The 18,466-nt window shown below is 52.4% G+C and overlaps 4 protein-coding genes across 13 annotated transcripts in view; 2 read left to right on the forward strand and 2 right to left on the reverse strand.

Annotated features, from left to right (window-relative positions):
* The window catches only part of LOC126571412 (60S ribosomal protein L32), a 1,110-nt gene extending 184 nt beyond the window's left edge, over positions 1-926 (forward strand). The window contains exons 2-3 of one of the 2 annotated variants that reach the window (XM_050229902.1): positions 240-340; positions 430-926. In XM_050229902.1, coding sequence (XP_050085859.1) covers positions 248-340; positions 430-741 — 405 coding nt within the window. In that variant the 5' untranslated portion in view covers positions 240-247 and the 3' untranslated portion in view covers positions 742-926. The remainder of the gene's footprint in view (positions 1-239; positions 341-429) is intronic. The other variant, XM_050229901.1, reaches the window with a different exon arrangement.
* A 49-nt stretch (positions 927-975) lies between these two features.
* LOC126571411 (DNA-directed RNA polymerase II subunit RPB7) lies at positions 976-1,827 on the reverse strand. The gene is made up of 3 exons (XM_050229900.1): positions 1,725-1,827; positions 1,196-1,654; positions 976-1,119 (listed from the first exon to the last, which is right to left on the reverse strand). Exons 1-3 carry the CDS (start codon positions 1,734-1,736, stop codon positions 1,069-1,071), a joined length of 522 nt encoding a protein of 173 aa, XP_050085857.1. The 5' UTR covers positions 1,737-1,827; the 3' UTR covers positions 976-1,068.
* Positions 1,828-1,935: 108 nt separating this feature from the next.
* On the reverse strand, positions 1,936-5,400 carry LOC126571365 (small G protein signaling modulator 3 homolog). The gene is made up of 2 exons (XM_050229831.1): positions 5,241-5,400; positions 1,936-5,167 (listed from the first exon to the last, which is right to left on the reverse strand). Exons 1-2 carry the CDS (start codon positions 5,298-5,300, stop codon positions 2,807-2,809), a joined length of 2,421 nt encoding a protein of 806 aa, XP_050085788.1. The 5' UTR covers positions 5,301-5,400; the 3' UTR covers positions 1,936-2,806.
* A 424-nt stretch (positions 5,401-5,824) lies between these two features.
* The window catches only part of LOC126571355 (serine/threonine-protein kinase minibrain), a 54,635-nt gene continuing 41,993 nt past the window's right edge, over positions 5,825-18,466 (forward strand). For 2 of the 9 annotated variants that reach the window (XM_050229801.1, XM_050229799.1), the window contains exons 1-2: positions 11,831-12,066; positions 12,260-14,677. In XM_050229801.1, the coding sequence (XP_050085758.1) occupies positions 12,784-14,677 (1,894 nt within the window). In that variant the 5' untranslated portion in view covers positions 11,831-12,066; positions 12,260-12,783. Of the gene's footprint in view, positions 6,033-11,829; positions 12,123-12,259; positions 14,678-18,466 lie in introns of those variants that run through there. The other 7 variants (XR_007607885.1, XM_050229793.1, XM_050229795.1 and 4 more) reach the window with 6 other exon arrangements.

The following is an 18,466-nucleotide window of genomic DNA, read 5'->3' on the forward strand; positions in this document are numbered from 1 at the left end:
TGAGAAAAGGACCGGTTAAAATCTGTTTACTGGACCCCTCACGAGGAGGTTGTGTTGAATGGTGTAGGGGTGGAGAAGTGGTGTGGAAGATCACCGGAACCGGAAAGTGATTCCGTGTGGGGCCACAAAAGGTGTACCTAGTGCCTACGAACGCCATGGCCCGATCAGAGGGAGCACCCCGAGCAGTATCCCAGAATCACCGGAATTCTAACCTCACAAATTGACCGTGTACTCCACAGCAGCAAGGATGGCGATTCGTCCAGCATATAAGCCCAAAATCGTGAAGAAGCGGACGAAGAAGTTCATCCGCCACCAGTCGGATCGCTATGATAAGCTCGCTGTAAGTATTGGCCACCTTAATCCGCGGGAACCGTTACTTCCGATTCGCCTTCTAATTGTTTGTTCTGTTTCTCTTGTCTCTTTCCGTAGCCTGCATGGCGTCGGCCGAAAGGTATTGACAACCGAGTGCGTCGTCGCTTCAAGGGACAGTACCTGATGCCCAACATCGGATACGGCTCGAACAAGCGCACCCGCCATATGCTGCCGTGCGGTTTCAAGAAGTTCCTCGTCCACAACGTGCGCGAGCTGGAGGTGCTGATGATGCAGAACCGCGTGTACTGCGCCGAGATTGCCCATGCCGTGTCGTCGAAGAAGCGTAAGGCCATCGTCGAGCGTGCCAAGCAGCTGGCCATCAAGGTTACGAACCCGAACGGTCGCCTGCGGGCCCAGGAGCTGGAGTAAGAGGAGGAGGAGCCGTCGTCGTCTCGCACAGCACCTCATCACCGCCATCAGTGATTGGTGTTGTGCTGCGGCACATTTTCTTTCCACCGGTCGCTAAGCTCGGTCTTTGGTTTGTGCGGATCATCATCAGTAGGAACAGTTGCTGAGGATCCGTACTGAGTAATAATAAGAGATATTACATCTAATCCTCCGCTCGGCTCGCGTATTCCTCACGAAAGAAAACGTCTTCCCAAGTTGGTTCTCCTCGCTTGTTTATATTTGTGATTAATGCGATACATAAAGTAGAAAATGCTTAATTAACCAGTTCATCCGCCCGCTAGCCATCGATTAGCTTCCTACCAGCCCAAGGTAATCGTCCATCAACGTTCCGATGGCGAACTGAAAGAAGAAGAATAGATAGAACCAGTTATGTTGGTGGTCTGCACCAGAAGCATTTCCTGATCTCTATACTCACGATACCGGTCGCGTCCACCCGAGTACCGACGATCTTAAGCCGGATTTTGTCTTCCGCCGCTATCACGCTCTCACCATTCATGGCCCGGTAGCACGGTGGTGCCCCATTCGGACAAAACTGCATGTCCGCCGGGATAGAATGGTGCGAGATGAAGCAGGACAGTGGTCCGATTTCGGCAAACATGCCCACCTTGTTCACTTGCTTCACCGTGGCATCCAGCACTTCGCCCTTGAACGGCCGAAACACGATCGCCTTGTATTTTACCGGGTACACTACGAATCCCTGTCCGGGTTGTATCGTGCCCGAGCCGATATCATCAATGGTTGTGACTGCAATCACGAACCCGTACTTCCCCGTACAGGTGCCCTCGACCTCGGTGTACAGCTTCTGCTTTACCGTTTCGATGAGCTGAGGACCAAAGTACCGCGGGTGGAGCAGAATTTCGTGTTCCAGCGATATCTAGGGAAGAGCGCAAAGTTGGCCATGAGAGCGCACCCTTCCGAGGGCCGCTTGGACGGTCATTACTTACGTGATAAAACATGATGCTGCAGGTAGGAAGAGTTTTGCTCTTTTTCGGGATATTAAATTAACAGAAACCGGAGATACAACAGCGTTCCGCGCCTCGATTTTTTTGGCTTTTTTTTGTTTTGATTTTTTTACCCATGCAGCAAAGGACGCGAAACAACGGGTTGACACCTGCACGGTAAGTTTGAAAAGAAGAGTCGTTGTAAAACGGGGGATTTGGGATTAAATATTTATTTTACTAGTCTGTAGCTGCGCCGAGGCATTCTTATAACCTAGATATATGTATATTTGATTCGTCCTCGCCCACCCCTTCTCAAACGGACAAGCAGTTTAAATTTGTGTTGATTAAAGGCTGTGGAAAGCATATTTGCACTTGGGTTTTGGTTTGTAAGTTGTCCTCTGCCCCCTCTGCTTTTGCTAGGTACCTGCCGCCTGCCTTGTCTAGTCGCTTTGATTCTTGCATTATTATACATAATTCTATCTAAGAAGATTCAGTAGCAGTACACACCGAACGGAATAAAGTGGAGTCAATTGTGCCAGCACACGTGCGCACACATAGGACGATGGGGATCACGAAACACAAGCTCAGCACAACACTTGACACAACATCCATCCATTCGTCACCACGCCGGAACAATCATAGTAGCCGTAATGTGCTTGGAAACCGCTCGTTGGATTCCTTTGATCCGTTACTTCCTATCGAAGGAAAATCTCAAGTAAAGCGTTCCTGGAACCCGCAGAAGTCAGACCCCGCGGTATCTCGCCGTATAATACTGCAAACGCACTCGCGAACAGGTAGGAATGAAAAAAAAAACAATATTAAACTACGATTTTGTTAACGAAATAATAAAATAAAATAACGGATTGCTTGGCGATAACTTAAAGTAACGATTGACTGGATTAAAACGGTTAAAACAAACAACAACACCACAGTTGAGGTGGTTAACGATTAAAAAAAATAAGATCGAAAATTAACGTTAAAAGGAACCATGAGCTGGTAGTAGCTGAGTAGTAGTTGTAGTAATAATGGTAGTAGCTCAGTACACAGCACAGAACAGAAGTGGGACGGGACCAGCGGGTAAGGCATTAAAGGTCCCAGGAGAAGAGATGATGCTTGACGAGCATATCGCGCACTCCATCCTTGAGCGGTTGACTCTGGACCGCTTCCCGCTTTGCCGGTAGCTCCCAGTTTGGGTTGAGATTGAAGGCAAACTGGGACAGCAGCCGCAGCTCGCACTTGATCTGCACCCAACCGGGCGAGTAGACGAAGCTCCACGGTTGGTACCACTTCTGAACAATTTCGGTGCAGCTGCACAGTGTTTCCAGCCACAGGTGTAGTACCTGCTCGTTCAACCCGAGACAGATCAGCGAGCGCAGCTTCACGTCCATCTGCGCATGAGCGGCATCGTGGCTCTGGTTGACGGCCTGTACGCAACGGTACAGTAGCTCCTCGGGTGTCAGCACCTTACCGTCCTCATCCAATCGGTACGTTTTACACAGCACCAACCGTGAGTAGACGGATTCAAAGTCTTTCTCCACCTCACGGGTGGCCGCTTCCTCGATAAACAGCCACGGATGGCAGGGACCACCGAGAAACGAGGGTCGCTTCATACCATGCTCCAGCACCTGCTTGATGGTCGGTGCTAGCGTACCACGTACCAGATCCGTCACTGTCTCCGAGATCGCATCGTCCCCGGCGCAGCTGTACTGTTTGCTGCGTTCATCCAGCAGCTCCACGAACTTGGCCGGAAACCAACCGCGCAGCCCGTTCAGCTCTCCCACCCAGCAGTGTTCGTCCTTTTGGCTCACGATCGTAATGATGTCGTTCTTGCGGAAGCCCAGCTCATCATCGTCATGCCGCTCGAAGTCGTGCAGTGCCTTCGCCCGTCGGCTGCGTGTCCTCGAGACGTTAATGTAGTTCTCGTGATCCTTCGCATGGCTACCCATACCGTAGTCCGCCACTAGCTGGATGTGAGCGGAGAGCTTTGGTTCGATCGCTAGGAAGTGACGAGCCACCTTGAGGATCGCTTCTCGCAGATCCACCAACAGTTCCGTCGTGCGAATGTTCTTACACTTCAGTTCGTCCTCTCCCTCGGTTCCGCTGGCTCCGGCCACACCGAACAGGATCGTCTGGAGCATGGATTTGGATTTCTTCAACTGTCGACGAGCGAGCTGTTGCTTCGGTAGGTTAGCGGTCGCTTCCGGGTTCCCTACCAACGCTCCTTGATCGGCCATGAGGTAGGCAAGATGGCGCCGTCGATGCGTTTCGATGACCATGGGCGAAAGGGATCCACCGACGTCGAGCGAAGCCGCAAACAGGGCCTCTACATCGTCGATATCGCCCGGTAGATCGGACAGAGAGTTGAAGATCTGGGCCGAATTCTCTAGCTCCTTGACGGTGGGTTCCTTCAGCTTGAGCAGTGCAAGCGTCAGCTGGAACAGTACGATCGAACCATCGTAGAAGAACCAATCCCAGATACGAAGCAGGATCTTCATGTGTACCACGCTCGCGAACAACGTCAAGAACCAGTGAAGAGTGATGAGCGACAGTTCAATGTCGTGCCGTTTGAGCGCATCATCGACGGCCGGAAGGTAGCTACCGATAAGCGTCTGCATGACACGCTGATCGGCCTGGATGCCCAGTAGCGTCGAGGAGTAGTACGAAGCCGGCAGCAGATCCTCAACGATCGTTGCCATCATCCAGAAGGCGTCCTCTTCCTCGAGCAGCAACAACAGTGACGCCGCAATAACGCCCGTCCCCTGGCAGTACCCGATGTCGGGGTACAGCCAGGCGATTCCACGCAGGATGCGCCGTAACCGGGGCACTCCGGTGCCGCTGAGTGAGCTGAAGCACGCATTCGTGGGCATGATGCGTAGCAGATCCTTCTCGATCTGTTTCGAGGTCATCAGCTGATCGTTGGCCGACGCTTTCACAATCTCCTGATAGCTCGTCTCGGATTTGAGCTTCTTTTGCAGAGCCCCGGACAGGCGCATCCACATCTGGGGACGTAGCGAGTGCGGTATTCCGGCACGGACCATCGAGCGGAGCTTTTCCGTGCGGGGTAGCACCACATCGACCGATTCCCAGGTCAGCTCGGTTGCTTCCTTGTGGTGGGAAAACTCTAGGTGTGCGATCCATTGCAGCCGCTGGGCCGGATCCTCCATGAAGGGTATGCTGAGCAGCTTGTTCGAGCTCGGTTCCGGCCCGTCCTCTTCCTCGACCCGGAACCCAAACTCGTCGAACCGGTAGTCCGGCTGGTGGTTCGGTGGTTCATTCGGATCCGGTTGGCCCAACTTTGCCAGTATATCCTGTGGCCACATCGACGGTGTTAGGGCGGAGAATGGTCCACCGACGGTCGGTCGGACTCCTTCGGCAATATGTAGTCCACCGAGCGGTAGCTCCACCAGCTCTCCATCGTCCTCCGAGTTGGCCGACTCCAGCTTTCTCTGTGCACAGGGAAACAAGCGCACAGTGGTCAGGGAAACAGGGTCACGGAAACGATGGCCACCATCAACTCACCATATGTTCCTCTCTGCCGACGTAGCCTTCATGGTCTCGAGAGCCAAAAAATGACGACATCGTTCGACGGACGGACGCTGCTGGTTACTGCACACGCCACAAGCCACAAGAAGCCTGATTTTCCCCCCGGATGTTGGCCAATCTCGGATCGGATACGCGCTGAGATGGAGATGGCCAACGAGACGATCAAAACAAAATCTGCGACCCACATAAAATCGTAGCATATGTTTTGACGTGTGCAAAGAGGGAGGTAGGAAGGGAGAATGAGAGCGAAGAAAAATAGCTCAAATTTTTGTTGATTTGTGTTTGAAGATTGTGAAGAGTATGCATCATTTAAATGAGCAAAAGCGATAGTAGCGATAGCGTGCCTTATAAAATTTCCTGAATATTTCCTGATTTCTTTCGTATCATCAAACGCACGCTGCCGGACGTTGGACGGAGACAAGGCCAGTCAGTGTGAGTCAAAATCATAATCCAAAATGGCGCCACTGAAAACTGGTCGAAGTCACTCAAAACTGGTCGAACTCGTCGAAGGTGGTGACGCTGGTGTTGGTGTGTGTGTGTTTGGTGGTTTGGCGAATCCCAGAAGAAGCGTTTTTTATTGTGCTACTCTTTATTGTTTTAGCTAGAAATCGTAAAAGTTAGCGCCCAGCATCCTCTTCATCCGCATCCCGGGGCTAGGATGTTGTTCTTCAATAACACCTAATCCAGGAGACGGCGTGTTGCGCACGGCGTGTGTGCCACCACGAAGCAAGCGACGACGACGACGACGGCGGCGACGGGGGTGAGCGAGTGCGTGAAGAAAAACCCGAGAAAGAGTGTGAGAGAGAGAAAGAGGAGGTGGTGGTGCTGCGGTTTCTGCCACGAAATTCTCTGCGCCTCGAGAACGGTTTCTCGCTGACCAGCAAGAGTACGGGCCATCCCGGAACGGACCGACGGACGGAACACGAAAAACCAACCCGTGGTAGCGGCGTGGCGTGCGGTGCCCCCCTTGCGACGACGACGGCGAGAAGAAGAAGCAGCCGCCGCCGCAGCCGATGTCGTTCTGCTGGTGGTGACTAGAGGGGAGAAGGTGAAGTGAAGCGCGCGGAAGGGGTTAGTGAAGCCCCCAACGCGACAACTTTCCTCGGCGCGGCGGATGCCAGATTCTCTTCGCGGCGGCTACTGCTTTGGCCCTCTGCTTTGCTTTCCCTGCCGTTTGCCCGTCAGTGCGAACCAAACCATCAGCGCCATCATCGTGCGGAGTAGGCGCCGCGTGAAAAAAGGGGCAAAAGTAAAGGTTCTTACGGTGGGGTGCTGGGGGTGGGGGGGAAAGGTGCTGAAACACCTCGTGGAAGGTGGTGACGGTGGGCGGGGTAGTTCGGTGACACCGCCAAATCGCTCGCGGTGAGATGCGTGTACCTACGTGTGTTTGTGCGTGTGTATGTGTGGCGCTGCAATCAACAATATGCTGCAATAATTATGCAGCGACGGTCAGTCGGGATTCGGGGAGTTTCGAGTTTGTTGGTGGTCCCCCTCACCGGAAGTGCTAAAATCGTATATTGGTCCGGCAAAAAGGTGTTCCGCCGTCCGTCGCGACAGCCGTGAGAAGGTGAAGAAGTGACGTCACAGCAGCACGCACACCATAGCGCAGCGCATAGCAACCCCCCGCCTTCTCCGCCCGTTCCGTGCTTGGTGGATTTTTGCAGCAAAAGTTCTTCGTTGATTGACCGGTGGATGCTGGTTCCGGAAAGTGCAGACCCGCAGGAAGGAAGGTGTTACCGGATGCAGACCCGCTTGTGTGTATGCGTGTATGTGTGTTGTAGTCTGTCTAGTTCGTGCTCGGTGGTGAAGAGAAAGTGGGCAGCAGCGGCAGCAGCATGAACAGCATGAGCAGCAGTGCCATCTGTTTCGAGGGGTGAGCATCTCCGCCTATTCCTTTAACCACCCAGACGTTCCTTTCTGATTCTCGGAAACGGATTAACATCGAACGTGGAATCCTTGGTAGTGGAGCATGGTGTGGTGTACTCCAAAGGGTGTTATTGTTGTGCCGGATCATACGTACCACGCCACGCCACGCCACAGCATGAGGTTCAAAGGAAGAAGAACGAAATGGAAATGGCTGGTGGTTGCTTTTCCGCGACCAGATGCCAGGCCGGGCTCTGTATTCCGCCCGAAAGTAGGTGGCCCAGTTCCCAGCCACTACTGCTGCCTCCACCATCGCCCACCAGCGCCGATTGATGATGTTGCGTCGGCGAAGAAACACCTTTCCCAAGGTCATTTACAAATCGTCCATTATTTACCGTCTTCTCGCGACCGGCTTTCTCGCAAGGGCGCAGAGTGAAGGAGGAGGAGGGGCCAATGGTGGGGGGCCGGTGGTGATGGTAAGCCGGCCACAGACTCGCCGCGCTCGCCGTACATCTATTGCCCGGTAATTAATTATGTGAATCACGGTGGATGAGTGTGCGTGGACCGAAGGGCGGCGGTTGACGAGAGGAGAACGGAACGGAACGGCACCGAATAGAAAAGATACTGTCTCCCGGACGATGATGGGGGCTGCTCGAGCATGTTCCGCTTAGAGAAAGCGAATGCCTACTGTGTTTGTATCTCGCTTCCCCTTCTCACTCACACGCTCACTTTTTAGCTCTCGCGAATCTGTGAGAAAAAAAAACTGATGAGAAAAACGCTCTAAAACACCGGCTGATCGATCCCCTGGCTGAGATGCCAGTAGAGATCTCCAAACAGTCTCCAAGGTGGCCCCTGGCAACGCACCGGGCACTGGTGGAGGGTGTGTTTCGTTTACGCCGGGTCTAGCACCGGCCTGCCGCGATATCACTGCCGGTAGTGCACCTGTCCGCTTGAAGCGCGCGCGCGCGCCCTCGTTGTCCAGTGAGTCGCTTAGTTCGACCGCAATAAGCATAACGAACGGAGGCGAACGGAGGAGGAGGAATCAAGGAAGGCGGCATACACGGCAGCAGGTGTGTGCCGCAAACATACACTTCTTCTCGCGTGGCGTGGCTCTTGGGCAGCGCGAATGATACCGTGATCTTGGAGCTGTGTACCACTTTGGAAATTGGAAATTAATCGGAATACACAGCTGGCTGGGAGGGGATAAAAGTCGTAGAGTAAAAGCATGAATCAATTTCGTATTTTAATCCTACCTTCTCCTTTTTCATAAATCTGTTGCTGCTCGGATGTGGTTTTAACTTGCTTCATTTCAAATGGCAACCAGTGACCATTATTGCAAAAACATGTTCGAATTCATCTTCATTTCTTACTGAAGTGGGAGTGCAATTAGATCGCTAGGCTACTTGATTTCTCTGCCATGCTGCCACTAGGATCAGTGCATTACATGCCTAGATCAATGCCCAGGACAAGTTCCAGGCAAGCTTTCTTTGTTTTTAAGATTCAAATCCTGCTGGCTTGAAGAATTTAAAATAAATAATTCACAAACGGATACGCTAAATATCATGACACCAGCTTGTAGCTTTCATTAGGTATCCTCGAAAAGTCCTTATGAATGTCTACTTGTTGGCTCCCTTCCTGGATGATCGAATAACGGAAGTTCTGACCTCATCAATATCCAAACATTAAATAGAGAAATTATTGTTTACATTCCTATGCAACCATTGATCGCACAAGACTCGTACGAGCGCTTAAAATGAGGTCACTTTTGCTAGAAGACCAAGAATCAATACGATCTGTCTAAATTCTATTTTAAGGATTTAGTTCCGGTTGATTACAATTGATTGCTGCCGCTAAATGAAGTCACCAGCTCTAAACCACAACCACGACGAGAAGCGTACAAACAAAATGAAGCATAAAATGAGTTTAAGCTACCTAGAATAACAGGTATAATGGCAGCCAAGGAACACCGAGAGGACATGACTAGACACCGAGGACACCGTCAAACGAGCTTTACTGTCAAAAATGGTGCAAAATTTTACCATTTGTTTTGAGGCGGTCACACTGGACTGGACGATGGTCCTCAGAGCGGTTCAGGACCCCTTTGGTGGGTGGGATGGGTGGCAGAAATGTGGAAGAAGTGGTGTGTGGACCTTTCCCGCATTACGTCGGCATCGGCGTTCTGCCTCGGTTCTTCCAGTGCAACCCTTAACGGCTGTTGAAGATGATGGCTCCGTTCCAAACGATCCATGTAACAGGTCATTCGGGAGCGTTTTACGCTAGATTAAGCGTCACCAACTGTTGTCGGTCGGTGTCCGTTTTGGTAGGTGGGTGGGTGGGCCTGGTAGATGGGCGGATCCTCTGGCTCGTGACGAACTCGAGACGCGACCCGCGTCTGCTGGCCAGTGCCAGGGTGTCATTGTCACTTGTCCCTTCCGGCTCACCACCATCATCATCATGAGTTTAACTTTTTTTTTCCTCTCTTTTTAGTCCTTCCCCGGGTGCGACCAACGAGCGACTAGGCGTCTCCACTCCTTTGGAGGTAGACTTGGTTTTTGATTTCGCCCGAAAAAGGGCGGGAACCTTCATCGATGACTTTTAATTGGTAACGGGTGCTACTCGGCTACCGTTACGAACCGTTGACCACCAGCGAGCGTACTCGCGAGCGTGGTTTACATAATTGTCTTCGTTGGATTGGTTTTATGCGAAGCTTCCGAGAGATGTCTTTCGCTGTCAAAATGGCAAACGAGGAATGATGGCGAATGATAATACGACGACAAAACCAGCGAGATGTTTCTCGTACATGCGCGTATGATCCGGGTGGACACACGGTGCGGACAGTTGCATCGAGTGCCCTGGATGCAGCCACGCGCAATTCATTCACACATCGCCACCGAAGCACACCGAGTAGAGTATGGCCAAAAACTCGGTGTGTATCGTAGTGGGGTCCAAGCAGTCCTCCCATTCATAGTTCGACTTCGGTCGCTTGTCATCGACGTGCATCGTCGATTATTGCAATTCACACACGCCACCACTGAGCGCTGCATACATCTTCGACCAACTCTGATGTGCAGATATCGATTCCGAGATCCGTACGATAGCCGGTTGCGATACCGGACGGGTAATTTGGATCGAAGTTTCATTCCTTTCCCGCAGCAGCAGCAACAATGTGTTCGCCAAAGATACATAAGGATGGTTTCGATGGTGAAGACCACGGTGTGCAATGCTTCATTTAGCATTTTTACCTAACCTCGTGCCCAGAGGGATGGACTCTGGTTTGCTGGACGAATGCTTCTGACACAATCGTACAACGGCCCCCCTTCGGCACACAGACTCCAAAATTGTCCCTATCTCTCATGTACATAGATTAATAGGGCTGGGCCTGTGGTACATACCCTTTCGTGGAGTCCACGCTGACCTATTTTACGATTGCAAGTGTGCAGATAAGAGGCTGGAATTAATCGTAAATTGAATCGATTACGGATTCGGGGATAAGCCGCTGTTTCCGTCTGGGAGAGGGCCCCGTCATGAACACTCGGTGTCCAGCGGGTTAGCCACAGCCTGCAACCACCATACCGGCCGGTGCTTCTCGTTGCGATCGCTCGTTTCTCGCAATGGATGCGCTGAGGCGTTGAAAAGAATTGAATCATCATGGAAATCAATTTGTGCTCTAGAATAATGCGGAAGTCAACAGTCAACCCGTGGCTCAAACGGCTCAGCAACTCGGCTCGTCGATCGTTCGATCGTGGAGCGTAAATGGAGCTGGCGCGCAATAAGACACTCAAACACACAAGATGACCTTTTGGGCGTTCGCGTAGTGGTGTTGTGGTCGTTGTTTACATCCGTGCACACTGGAATGAACCAGTGTCAAAGGCAGGGCGATGGGGGAGGGGAAGATGCAAGGATGGACCTCTGTCCACGGGGCGGTGTGGTATGCGCATCATCCGGTTGGGTGGCGGCGGTCGGTATAGTGTGTCGCGCGATCGTTAATTTTCCCGATGCATCGCAATATCGTGACGATGCAAGTTTGGCACCAACAACGCGGACTCAAACTCACTCACTCGGTTCGGTTCGCTCTCTCTCTCTCTCTCTCCGTCTCCGGATGTATTAAGTCCGGACTTTTGCGCAGCGCTCAAAAGTAGCGGAACAAAGAGGTGCGAGAGGTGCACCGCGCCACAAAGCAGCGGCGTTGGGGCGTTTGTTTTGAAGTGTTTACATCACACTCCTTATCTCCTCTGCTCCAATCCTCCGAGGTGCAATTGATAACTCGATTATGCACCGGCGGTGCTGGGTGATGTGTACTGGAGATTGACTTTCTGTCCATTTAAATCCCGCTTATTCTGTTACTTTCTTTCCGTTTCGAAACACTCCAAGAAAAAATCATTAGTTATTCTAATCCGTTTTGTTTTCTCTTCTCTTTGCAGGAACAGCAGACACACACGCCCGAAAAACGGACAACTTTCTCGACATCATGGGAAAATGGTGGAATATCCTTGATCCCCCGTCATTCCGAGTCATTCGCTGTTCACCCGGGCCACCGGCCATGAGATGATGCGATCGGGCTTCTTGGTTTTCCACAACAAAACCCCTTATCCTTCCGGATTGTCCCCGGGCACGTTGCAGCATCAACACGTGGCCAACAAGCGTGGCCCCTAGACGCCCCGGGACGCCCAATGATTTGTCGCGGTCGATAAGCGGCTGGTTTAGGCGTAGCGGACAATGATAGTGGTTTCGTGGTTTCACGGGGAAACCCCCCACGTTCCCGACAGCATCAGCAGCGCGCACCACACGACGGCCTACTGCCGCTGCCGCTGCCGGTGGTGGTGATTCAATCTTTCGCACTTCGTACCCTACGCGATGTGTTTTGATGGCAGCAGGCTGAACAGTTGAGAGCTGGCAAGTGAACGTAGTGGTGCTGTGTTGCCTGCTGAACGTTCCCTAGGTCGCGTGTAAAGCGAAAACCATCACCTTTTGCTACCCATTTAGCATTTACAACCGGTCGGAAGATTAGAAGCGGACAAATCGGATGAAATTGTTTGATCATGGCAGTGCACGGTGCTGCCACACGGTGCTTCGTGATTAACCCTTAAGTGTGAAAGATTTTCTCTAGCCTCTCTTCCTTTTTTCCTTTGTAGGTCCTTCTCCATCGCAGTGTGTGATGCGTGCAACCTGTATTTCCGGGTTCGCAGCAGCCTGTGCTAACGACTGAAGTGTAACGTAGTGTGACCGAGGGGCAAGACAGGCCTACAAGGCCTAGAAGTAGCCGGGTAGCCGTCGTACGCGCTCCCGGTTCTACTATCGTGTCGATCTCGGCGGTCGGTGTGAAAGCGCTCGGGAGTGCAGTTTTGTGCCCTTTTTGGGAAGCAGCAAGAAAAGTGTTAGAAAGCTAAAAGTGCGCGTGTTCGTGTCACATTCGGGTGCGGCATCTTCTGGCAGAGTGGTAGCAGAGGGGGTGCGTGCGTGCGTGCGTGTGCGTGTTTGGTTTGTGCCGGTATCAATAAAAAAGAAGGGGGCCCCGCGTGGTGCGTGTTTGTGTTTCTGTGGGTGCGTTCGTGAGTGCATGCGTGCGTGTTGATAAAGCGAAGTGCACTAGACGACCCGAGCCGGTTGTTTGATGTGCGGCACGGAAGTAGTGTCTGGCGTGTAACTTGCCGATGGCATGATAGTGTCCCCCTGTGCGGTTTCAACAAACAACAACACTACTAGCGCCCATTGCAAAGGCGAAAAAGTAGTAGCAGCAACAGCAGCGGTAGTCCAGCCTCAAGGCCTCAGGCTTTCCTGCAACACGGTGGGTGGTAGTGGTGGTGTTTGCGGTGTGGATCACAGCGCATTCGACACCCCCGACAGGCGAAAGGCGGCAACTGGTTACTTGCCGGAAGGGAAGAATCATCATCTCAGCAACCTGTTGATCGGTGGCAATCGAAACATCATCAACAGCAGTAGCAACAATAACAACAAGAACAACAACAACAACAACAACACCAACATCAGTCACCATAGCAACCGTCACGGCGTGCTCGTGGAGGAAGAACCTTTCTCCGTCGGAAGCAACAGCCAACCGAGCGTGATTAGTTCCGGTCCACGGAAGGACATCGACGGAAGCAACACGAAAGGAAGCGCAGTCACGGCTGGAGTGGTTGTTGGTGGTGCTAGCAGAGCGCCCGAGATACCGGAAGTATTAGCGCGTCGTGGTGGCGGCAGTGCGGGACGAGGAGCGGAAGTAGCAGTAGGAGACAGCAGAAGGATTATCGGTGAAGGAAGAGGCGGCGGTAACATCGTAGTGGTAGGTGCACGAGTTGCAGAAGAAGTTCGAACCACCGGTACAACGTCGTGGCTGAATAGCAACTGCATCACCAGCAGCAACAGCAGCAGCAGCAGCAGCAGCGGTAGTATTCAGCGAGTGTCACCACCGAAGACGGCCGGCTTCATAGGAAACGGAAGGCGGGCGGAAGGCGGCGTGGTTGGCAATAGTCTTCTGCAGCAGCTGGTGGAGGCTCACGCACGAGGAACAGAAGAAAGTGTTTGTGGTGACGGCGGTGGTGGTGGTGGTGGAGGCGCCGGGTTAGGAGCGAGTACCAGTGGTGTAGGAGAAATAGGAAGAGGTGCAGCGGTGGTTGAAGGAGGTGGTGAGATCTTTGCCGCCGCAGGAGCATACAGTGTCGGTGCCGTGGGCAGTGGACGAAGACCGTTCGTGGACGCGAGCGGAACAAAACTTGCACCGAACTTCGGTCGCACCAACAGCAACAGCAGCAGTGGCGATAGTAACGCCGAAAGTACCAGCACCAGCAGTTCCCGTAGCGTCGTGGGTATTCGCGGTCGCAGTGGTGGTGGTGGTGGTGGTGGTGGTGGTGGCGGTGCTGGAAGTAGTGCCAGCAACAGTAGCAGCAGCAACGCTAGCGCTAGTGCCCACGGGATCGTTGCATCGGTTGTTGCCGCCGGTACCGGGGGTCACTCTTCTTCCGGTGGATCGGACTACGGTGGTAGTGGCCGGGGTGAGCTCGCAAGCCTTACCGAGGACGAGGGTGGCTCGAGTGGCAGCGGTGGAAGCGGTAAGCGCATCCTTGCCGTCAATCGAAACATTGACGATCTCCTGTTCGGGAGTGATCTCGATTCGCTGATCAACGATAACATCATCTATGGCTTCAAGTCGCTGAAGGTGAGCCGAGCACAGTCGCAAGATCAGCTCGATTACCAACAGCAGCAGCAGCAGCAGCAGCAGTTGCTACAACAACAGCATCAGCAGTCACTACCGTTCAGCTACCAACAGTACCAAGCGAGCGTGCTGCACTTGCCAGCATTGCAGCAGCAACAGCAACAATCGCAGCATTTATTACTGACACAACAACAACAATCTCAGCAGCACGGTCCGGCGAGCGGTAACAGCGCGTCGCTAGGCTACCAACCGTATCAGCTGCAACCGACACTGCAGCAACAGCAGCAGTCCCACATTAGCCATTGGGTCGATACGGATATTATAGCAAGCAGCAGCAGCAGCAGCGGCGGCGGCGCCACCAACAGCAGCAAGATGTTGGCCGACAAAGCAAAACAGAAATGTAAGTACCAGCTCACCCATATCCGCATGATCATGATATTTGTGCTTTAAGGTGAAAAATCCGTTGCAAAAACACAGCACCATCAGCTGGGGAGAGTTCGTTTACCATCCAGTAGGCGCGTTTTGATGGCAAACATGATAGACGTTTGTTTCTAGTAAGCAATCGCGGGCGCAGGGCTGCCATCGTGTTGGGCGATGGGTCACCGGAGATTGACGTCACCCTATGGTACAGATAAGATCAATCGACTGATCTACGGAGGCGGTCTGTGTCGCCCTTCTAGGCTTTCCCAGATTCTAACGATAGAAGAATGAAAAGACTTCTTCTATTTCTTCATCTTCCCTCCTTGAGCGGATCTCGGAGCCGCGGTCTTCTGCGTGTAGCAGCTGAGAGCAGGGGCGGCATCCCGGCGCAGGTCACAATTCACTTATCGTTGGAAACTTTGTCGACGAGAAAACTTTCTCCCATAATGGCAAGTTTTGGGAGCAGACGGCAGTCAGGCAGGCCTGGCAGGCCTGGCAGGGCCTGTCTGCGTCTGGGCCTAGGCTGCGTGGCGCTTGTCTGTGGATTTTCGGTCGCCGCCTCCGTGTCTGGTGCGCTCTGCTGCAAATGCTAATTAAAACGCACATTAAAGCGTTGGCTCGGTTGGGGTCGCATCTTCTTCTTCTTCTTCATCCTGTACGCCATGCCACTGCTGTGATGAATTTTAAAACCTGGCCAAGTAGTAGGACGCTTCGCCCGGGGTTCATCAACTTCTCGAGGATGTGGCGTGTGTGTCATGTAGAGTGCGGCATCCCGAGCCCTGTTTGAGCGACATGACGCAGGTGTACTTTTACTGATTCGGTGCCGAGCTTTTGTGCTTCCAGCAGCGGCTGATGTGTCAGTTGTCAGTCAGCTAAAGTCACAATTTTACGAACAAAGTTGAATCTACTTACACGGTACGAGGTTAATTCTTGTTGTACCGTGGCATAGTCTGGCCTTTTTACGCTTTTGAACAATAAATATTTCACACGAAATGTGTCTGCTAGCAAGCAGTTCTTTAGCAAGCCGGTTACAACCGATTCGTCATCCGTAATTCCATACTAGTCACTCAAAACAACAAGTAACAATCTCAGAACGTCAACTCTCTCTCTCTCTCGACCTATACGCGCCTATCGGTGTAAGAGCAACACTGTCTTCTTCCCGACGTTTTATAGTATTTTTTTGCAGTTTAGATGTCCGAAGGTCAGTTTGCCTTAGTTCATTGTTGCCAAGCGCTCGGCGAAAGATGCTGGCAGGCGAATGACACGCGGGAAGTCCCGATTACTAACCTGCATCAACGTCCCCCCGTCGCTGGTACGCTCGAAGATGATTCCTTTTCTTGAAACAAATGAACACGCGCTTGTTCTGGCTCTTCTCTGGCAGGATTCTCGCGGCAAATGGAGACGCCTGGTGTTTTCGTCGCGTGGCGCAACAAAGACACAACAAGGACATATAATGGGGAGCGTTGCAGCGAACTCAAAATCAATTATTTTCCACGATGGCCCTTTTGTGCACTCCCTTGGATGTTCGAGCATTCCGTTCGGTGGCGGAAAACAAAGTCATTTTGCATTCGCCACTCCCCGGTACATGAGGATGGGCAACTGGAGCCAATTGAAAGAAGGAAGATCGAGCGCTATCGTTGCAGCTTATTGATTCGCAACGCCAGAGTCAATACCACCGGGGGTTGGGAGCTTATGGATTTGTGTTGGAACATGTTGACATGCACGGTGTGCGCATTCTTCACGGCAGAAAAAGTTATTGCCTGTTGTTCGTTGAATTATTGGATTCCGTTTTTGTCGGATTTACACCTTGGCGAGAGGAAAAACAATGTTATCGCCCTTCAACTTCCTTATCCGCTTGGTGATTTTTCCTCTCGCCCTGTCTCGATAAATCGACAACACGACAAATTCCATTCCGAGGGAGTCCGGAAACAATGTGTGACGCTCGCGGATCATCGAAAAGACGACATCACGAATCGGGAACTTGTGGACCACCGCCTTTGGATGGATTGGTGGTTGGTTCACTCACTTTTGAGCTCCCCGGTGTCATAACCCCGGGGGAGGAGGGACGGTTTTTATGTTATTACGACCATTTTACTCCCCTAAACCACTAACAAAGTGGCCACTACTACACGCGAGTGTCTTGCCAGTGGAATCTTGCGTTTAGAAAAACAATAAATCAAACACCCGGCCCGGCGGCGGCCCCCCCGTAGAAGCTCGAATGGAGCTTTCTGTCTTGTTGTGGCTTGGCTGTGGCCGTTCAGCGGACACATCAAACCCTTTTCCTCGGCTCGTGGACAATGTTGCGTTCGCGTTGCGTTGTTTATGATGTATCGTTGTACCATAAAATCATCCTCCCCTTCCTCAAGCCATGGGCATGCTAAAGGGTCGCTTCTCTCACCAGCACCGGTGGAATAATGCCGGTGAGTACCATCGGTGTGTCTACGGTTCCGGTGCTTCGGTTGTCGTAAACATTACTTAGTTGCCAGTTGGGGCGGTGCGAGAGTGGTGCACTTGGAACGATTCGAATGTCTTGTACTCCGACGAGACATGCCAGAAAATCCTTTTTTCTTCCTCCCTGGTGGAGCATCCATGTTGGGTAGGTCAGTGCAGAACAGCATGGTCCAGGATTGACCACACCACCAAGCTCTCTGGAGTGGATTGTCCTTTGTCCACCAGCACCAGCGCCAGTGTCGTCGGTGGTATGCCAAGGGGGAGTGGATTCTGATGTCGCCTGCCATCAATTGCGCAATCACTCACCCGGTCGGTCGCACATACCGGACATCGCGGAGTCGTGCTTATCAATTTCGAGAATTCACACCTGAGCGGAATGTTGTGTCGCACATCGGCCACCACCTAGTCGGTGACCAGCGGTATGCTTTTTCCCCCAACCATGGTCATCATCCTGACTGACCGATTTACGCGGTCCACTGGCTCGTCCACCACGACGCCGATGCGCGGTATTTCTGGGAAAAATTATTCCTAGAAACACTGCCGCTCTACGCGGACGTTCTCTTGCGCCACTGCGGTTCTTATCAGTTTAGCGAGCAAAGCAATCGATAAGAAGCAGAAGAAGCAGAAGAGCGGGTTTGCGTCTTACGTAGCTGAGGGTGTGACGTCGGTTGAGTGGCGAGCGAGATCCAGCTGATAACCAGCACCGGCGAGAGGTGTTGATTTGCTGGTGGCGTTTGATGTTTGAAAGGTGCTGGTGGCGGGCGGTACATTGGTCCAGGCGTCCAGCAACTGACCCAACGGCAGCAGCGAATGCACGACGCAAGTCACGCTTCTGTCTCTCACGCTCAGGCTTCGCCCGGAGGTCTTATCATCTTGCGGAGGCCGTCCAGTGCGCGCGCGAGACATGTGTGCCAGTGACGAGGCAGTATTTGCGGCCGGGGAAGTGTACGATGCGGTAATTTCGGTCATGGTCACTCCGTTGCGCGTCTCTCTTCATTCCCTCAAAAACAGATGAGACTAGCAACAAGAGCGAACGAGTGAGCAAATGAGGTGATAGTGTGGCGCCCATATTTTATCATTTCGTCCGGCCACTCTGGCCACTCCGGGAGTTGTGCAACTGTAGGTCGGTGCGATGATCACACATGTTATCGAACAACTTTTTTTTGTGGTTGTTTTTTTTGTAAATAAATAGCTGCAACACTACCTCTAGCATGCAAGGAATATTGCTTCTTGATGCTCTCGTGATCGATAAACCAATCCCCCGTAGTCTCTCGCCGCGACGTTAATCACCATTTAAGGTGGGCAGCGAAATGCAATT

Source organism: Anopheles aquasalis, chromosome 2, assembly GCF_943734665.1.
Source record: "Anopheles aquasalis chromosome 2, idAnoAquaMG_Q_19, whole genome shotgun sequence".
Lineage (NCBI taxonomy): Eukaryota > Metazoa > Arthropoda > Insecta > Diptera > Culicidae > Anopheles > Anopheles aquasalis.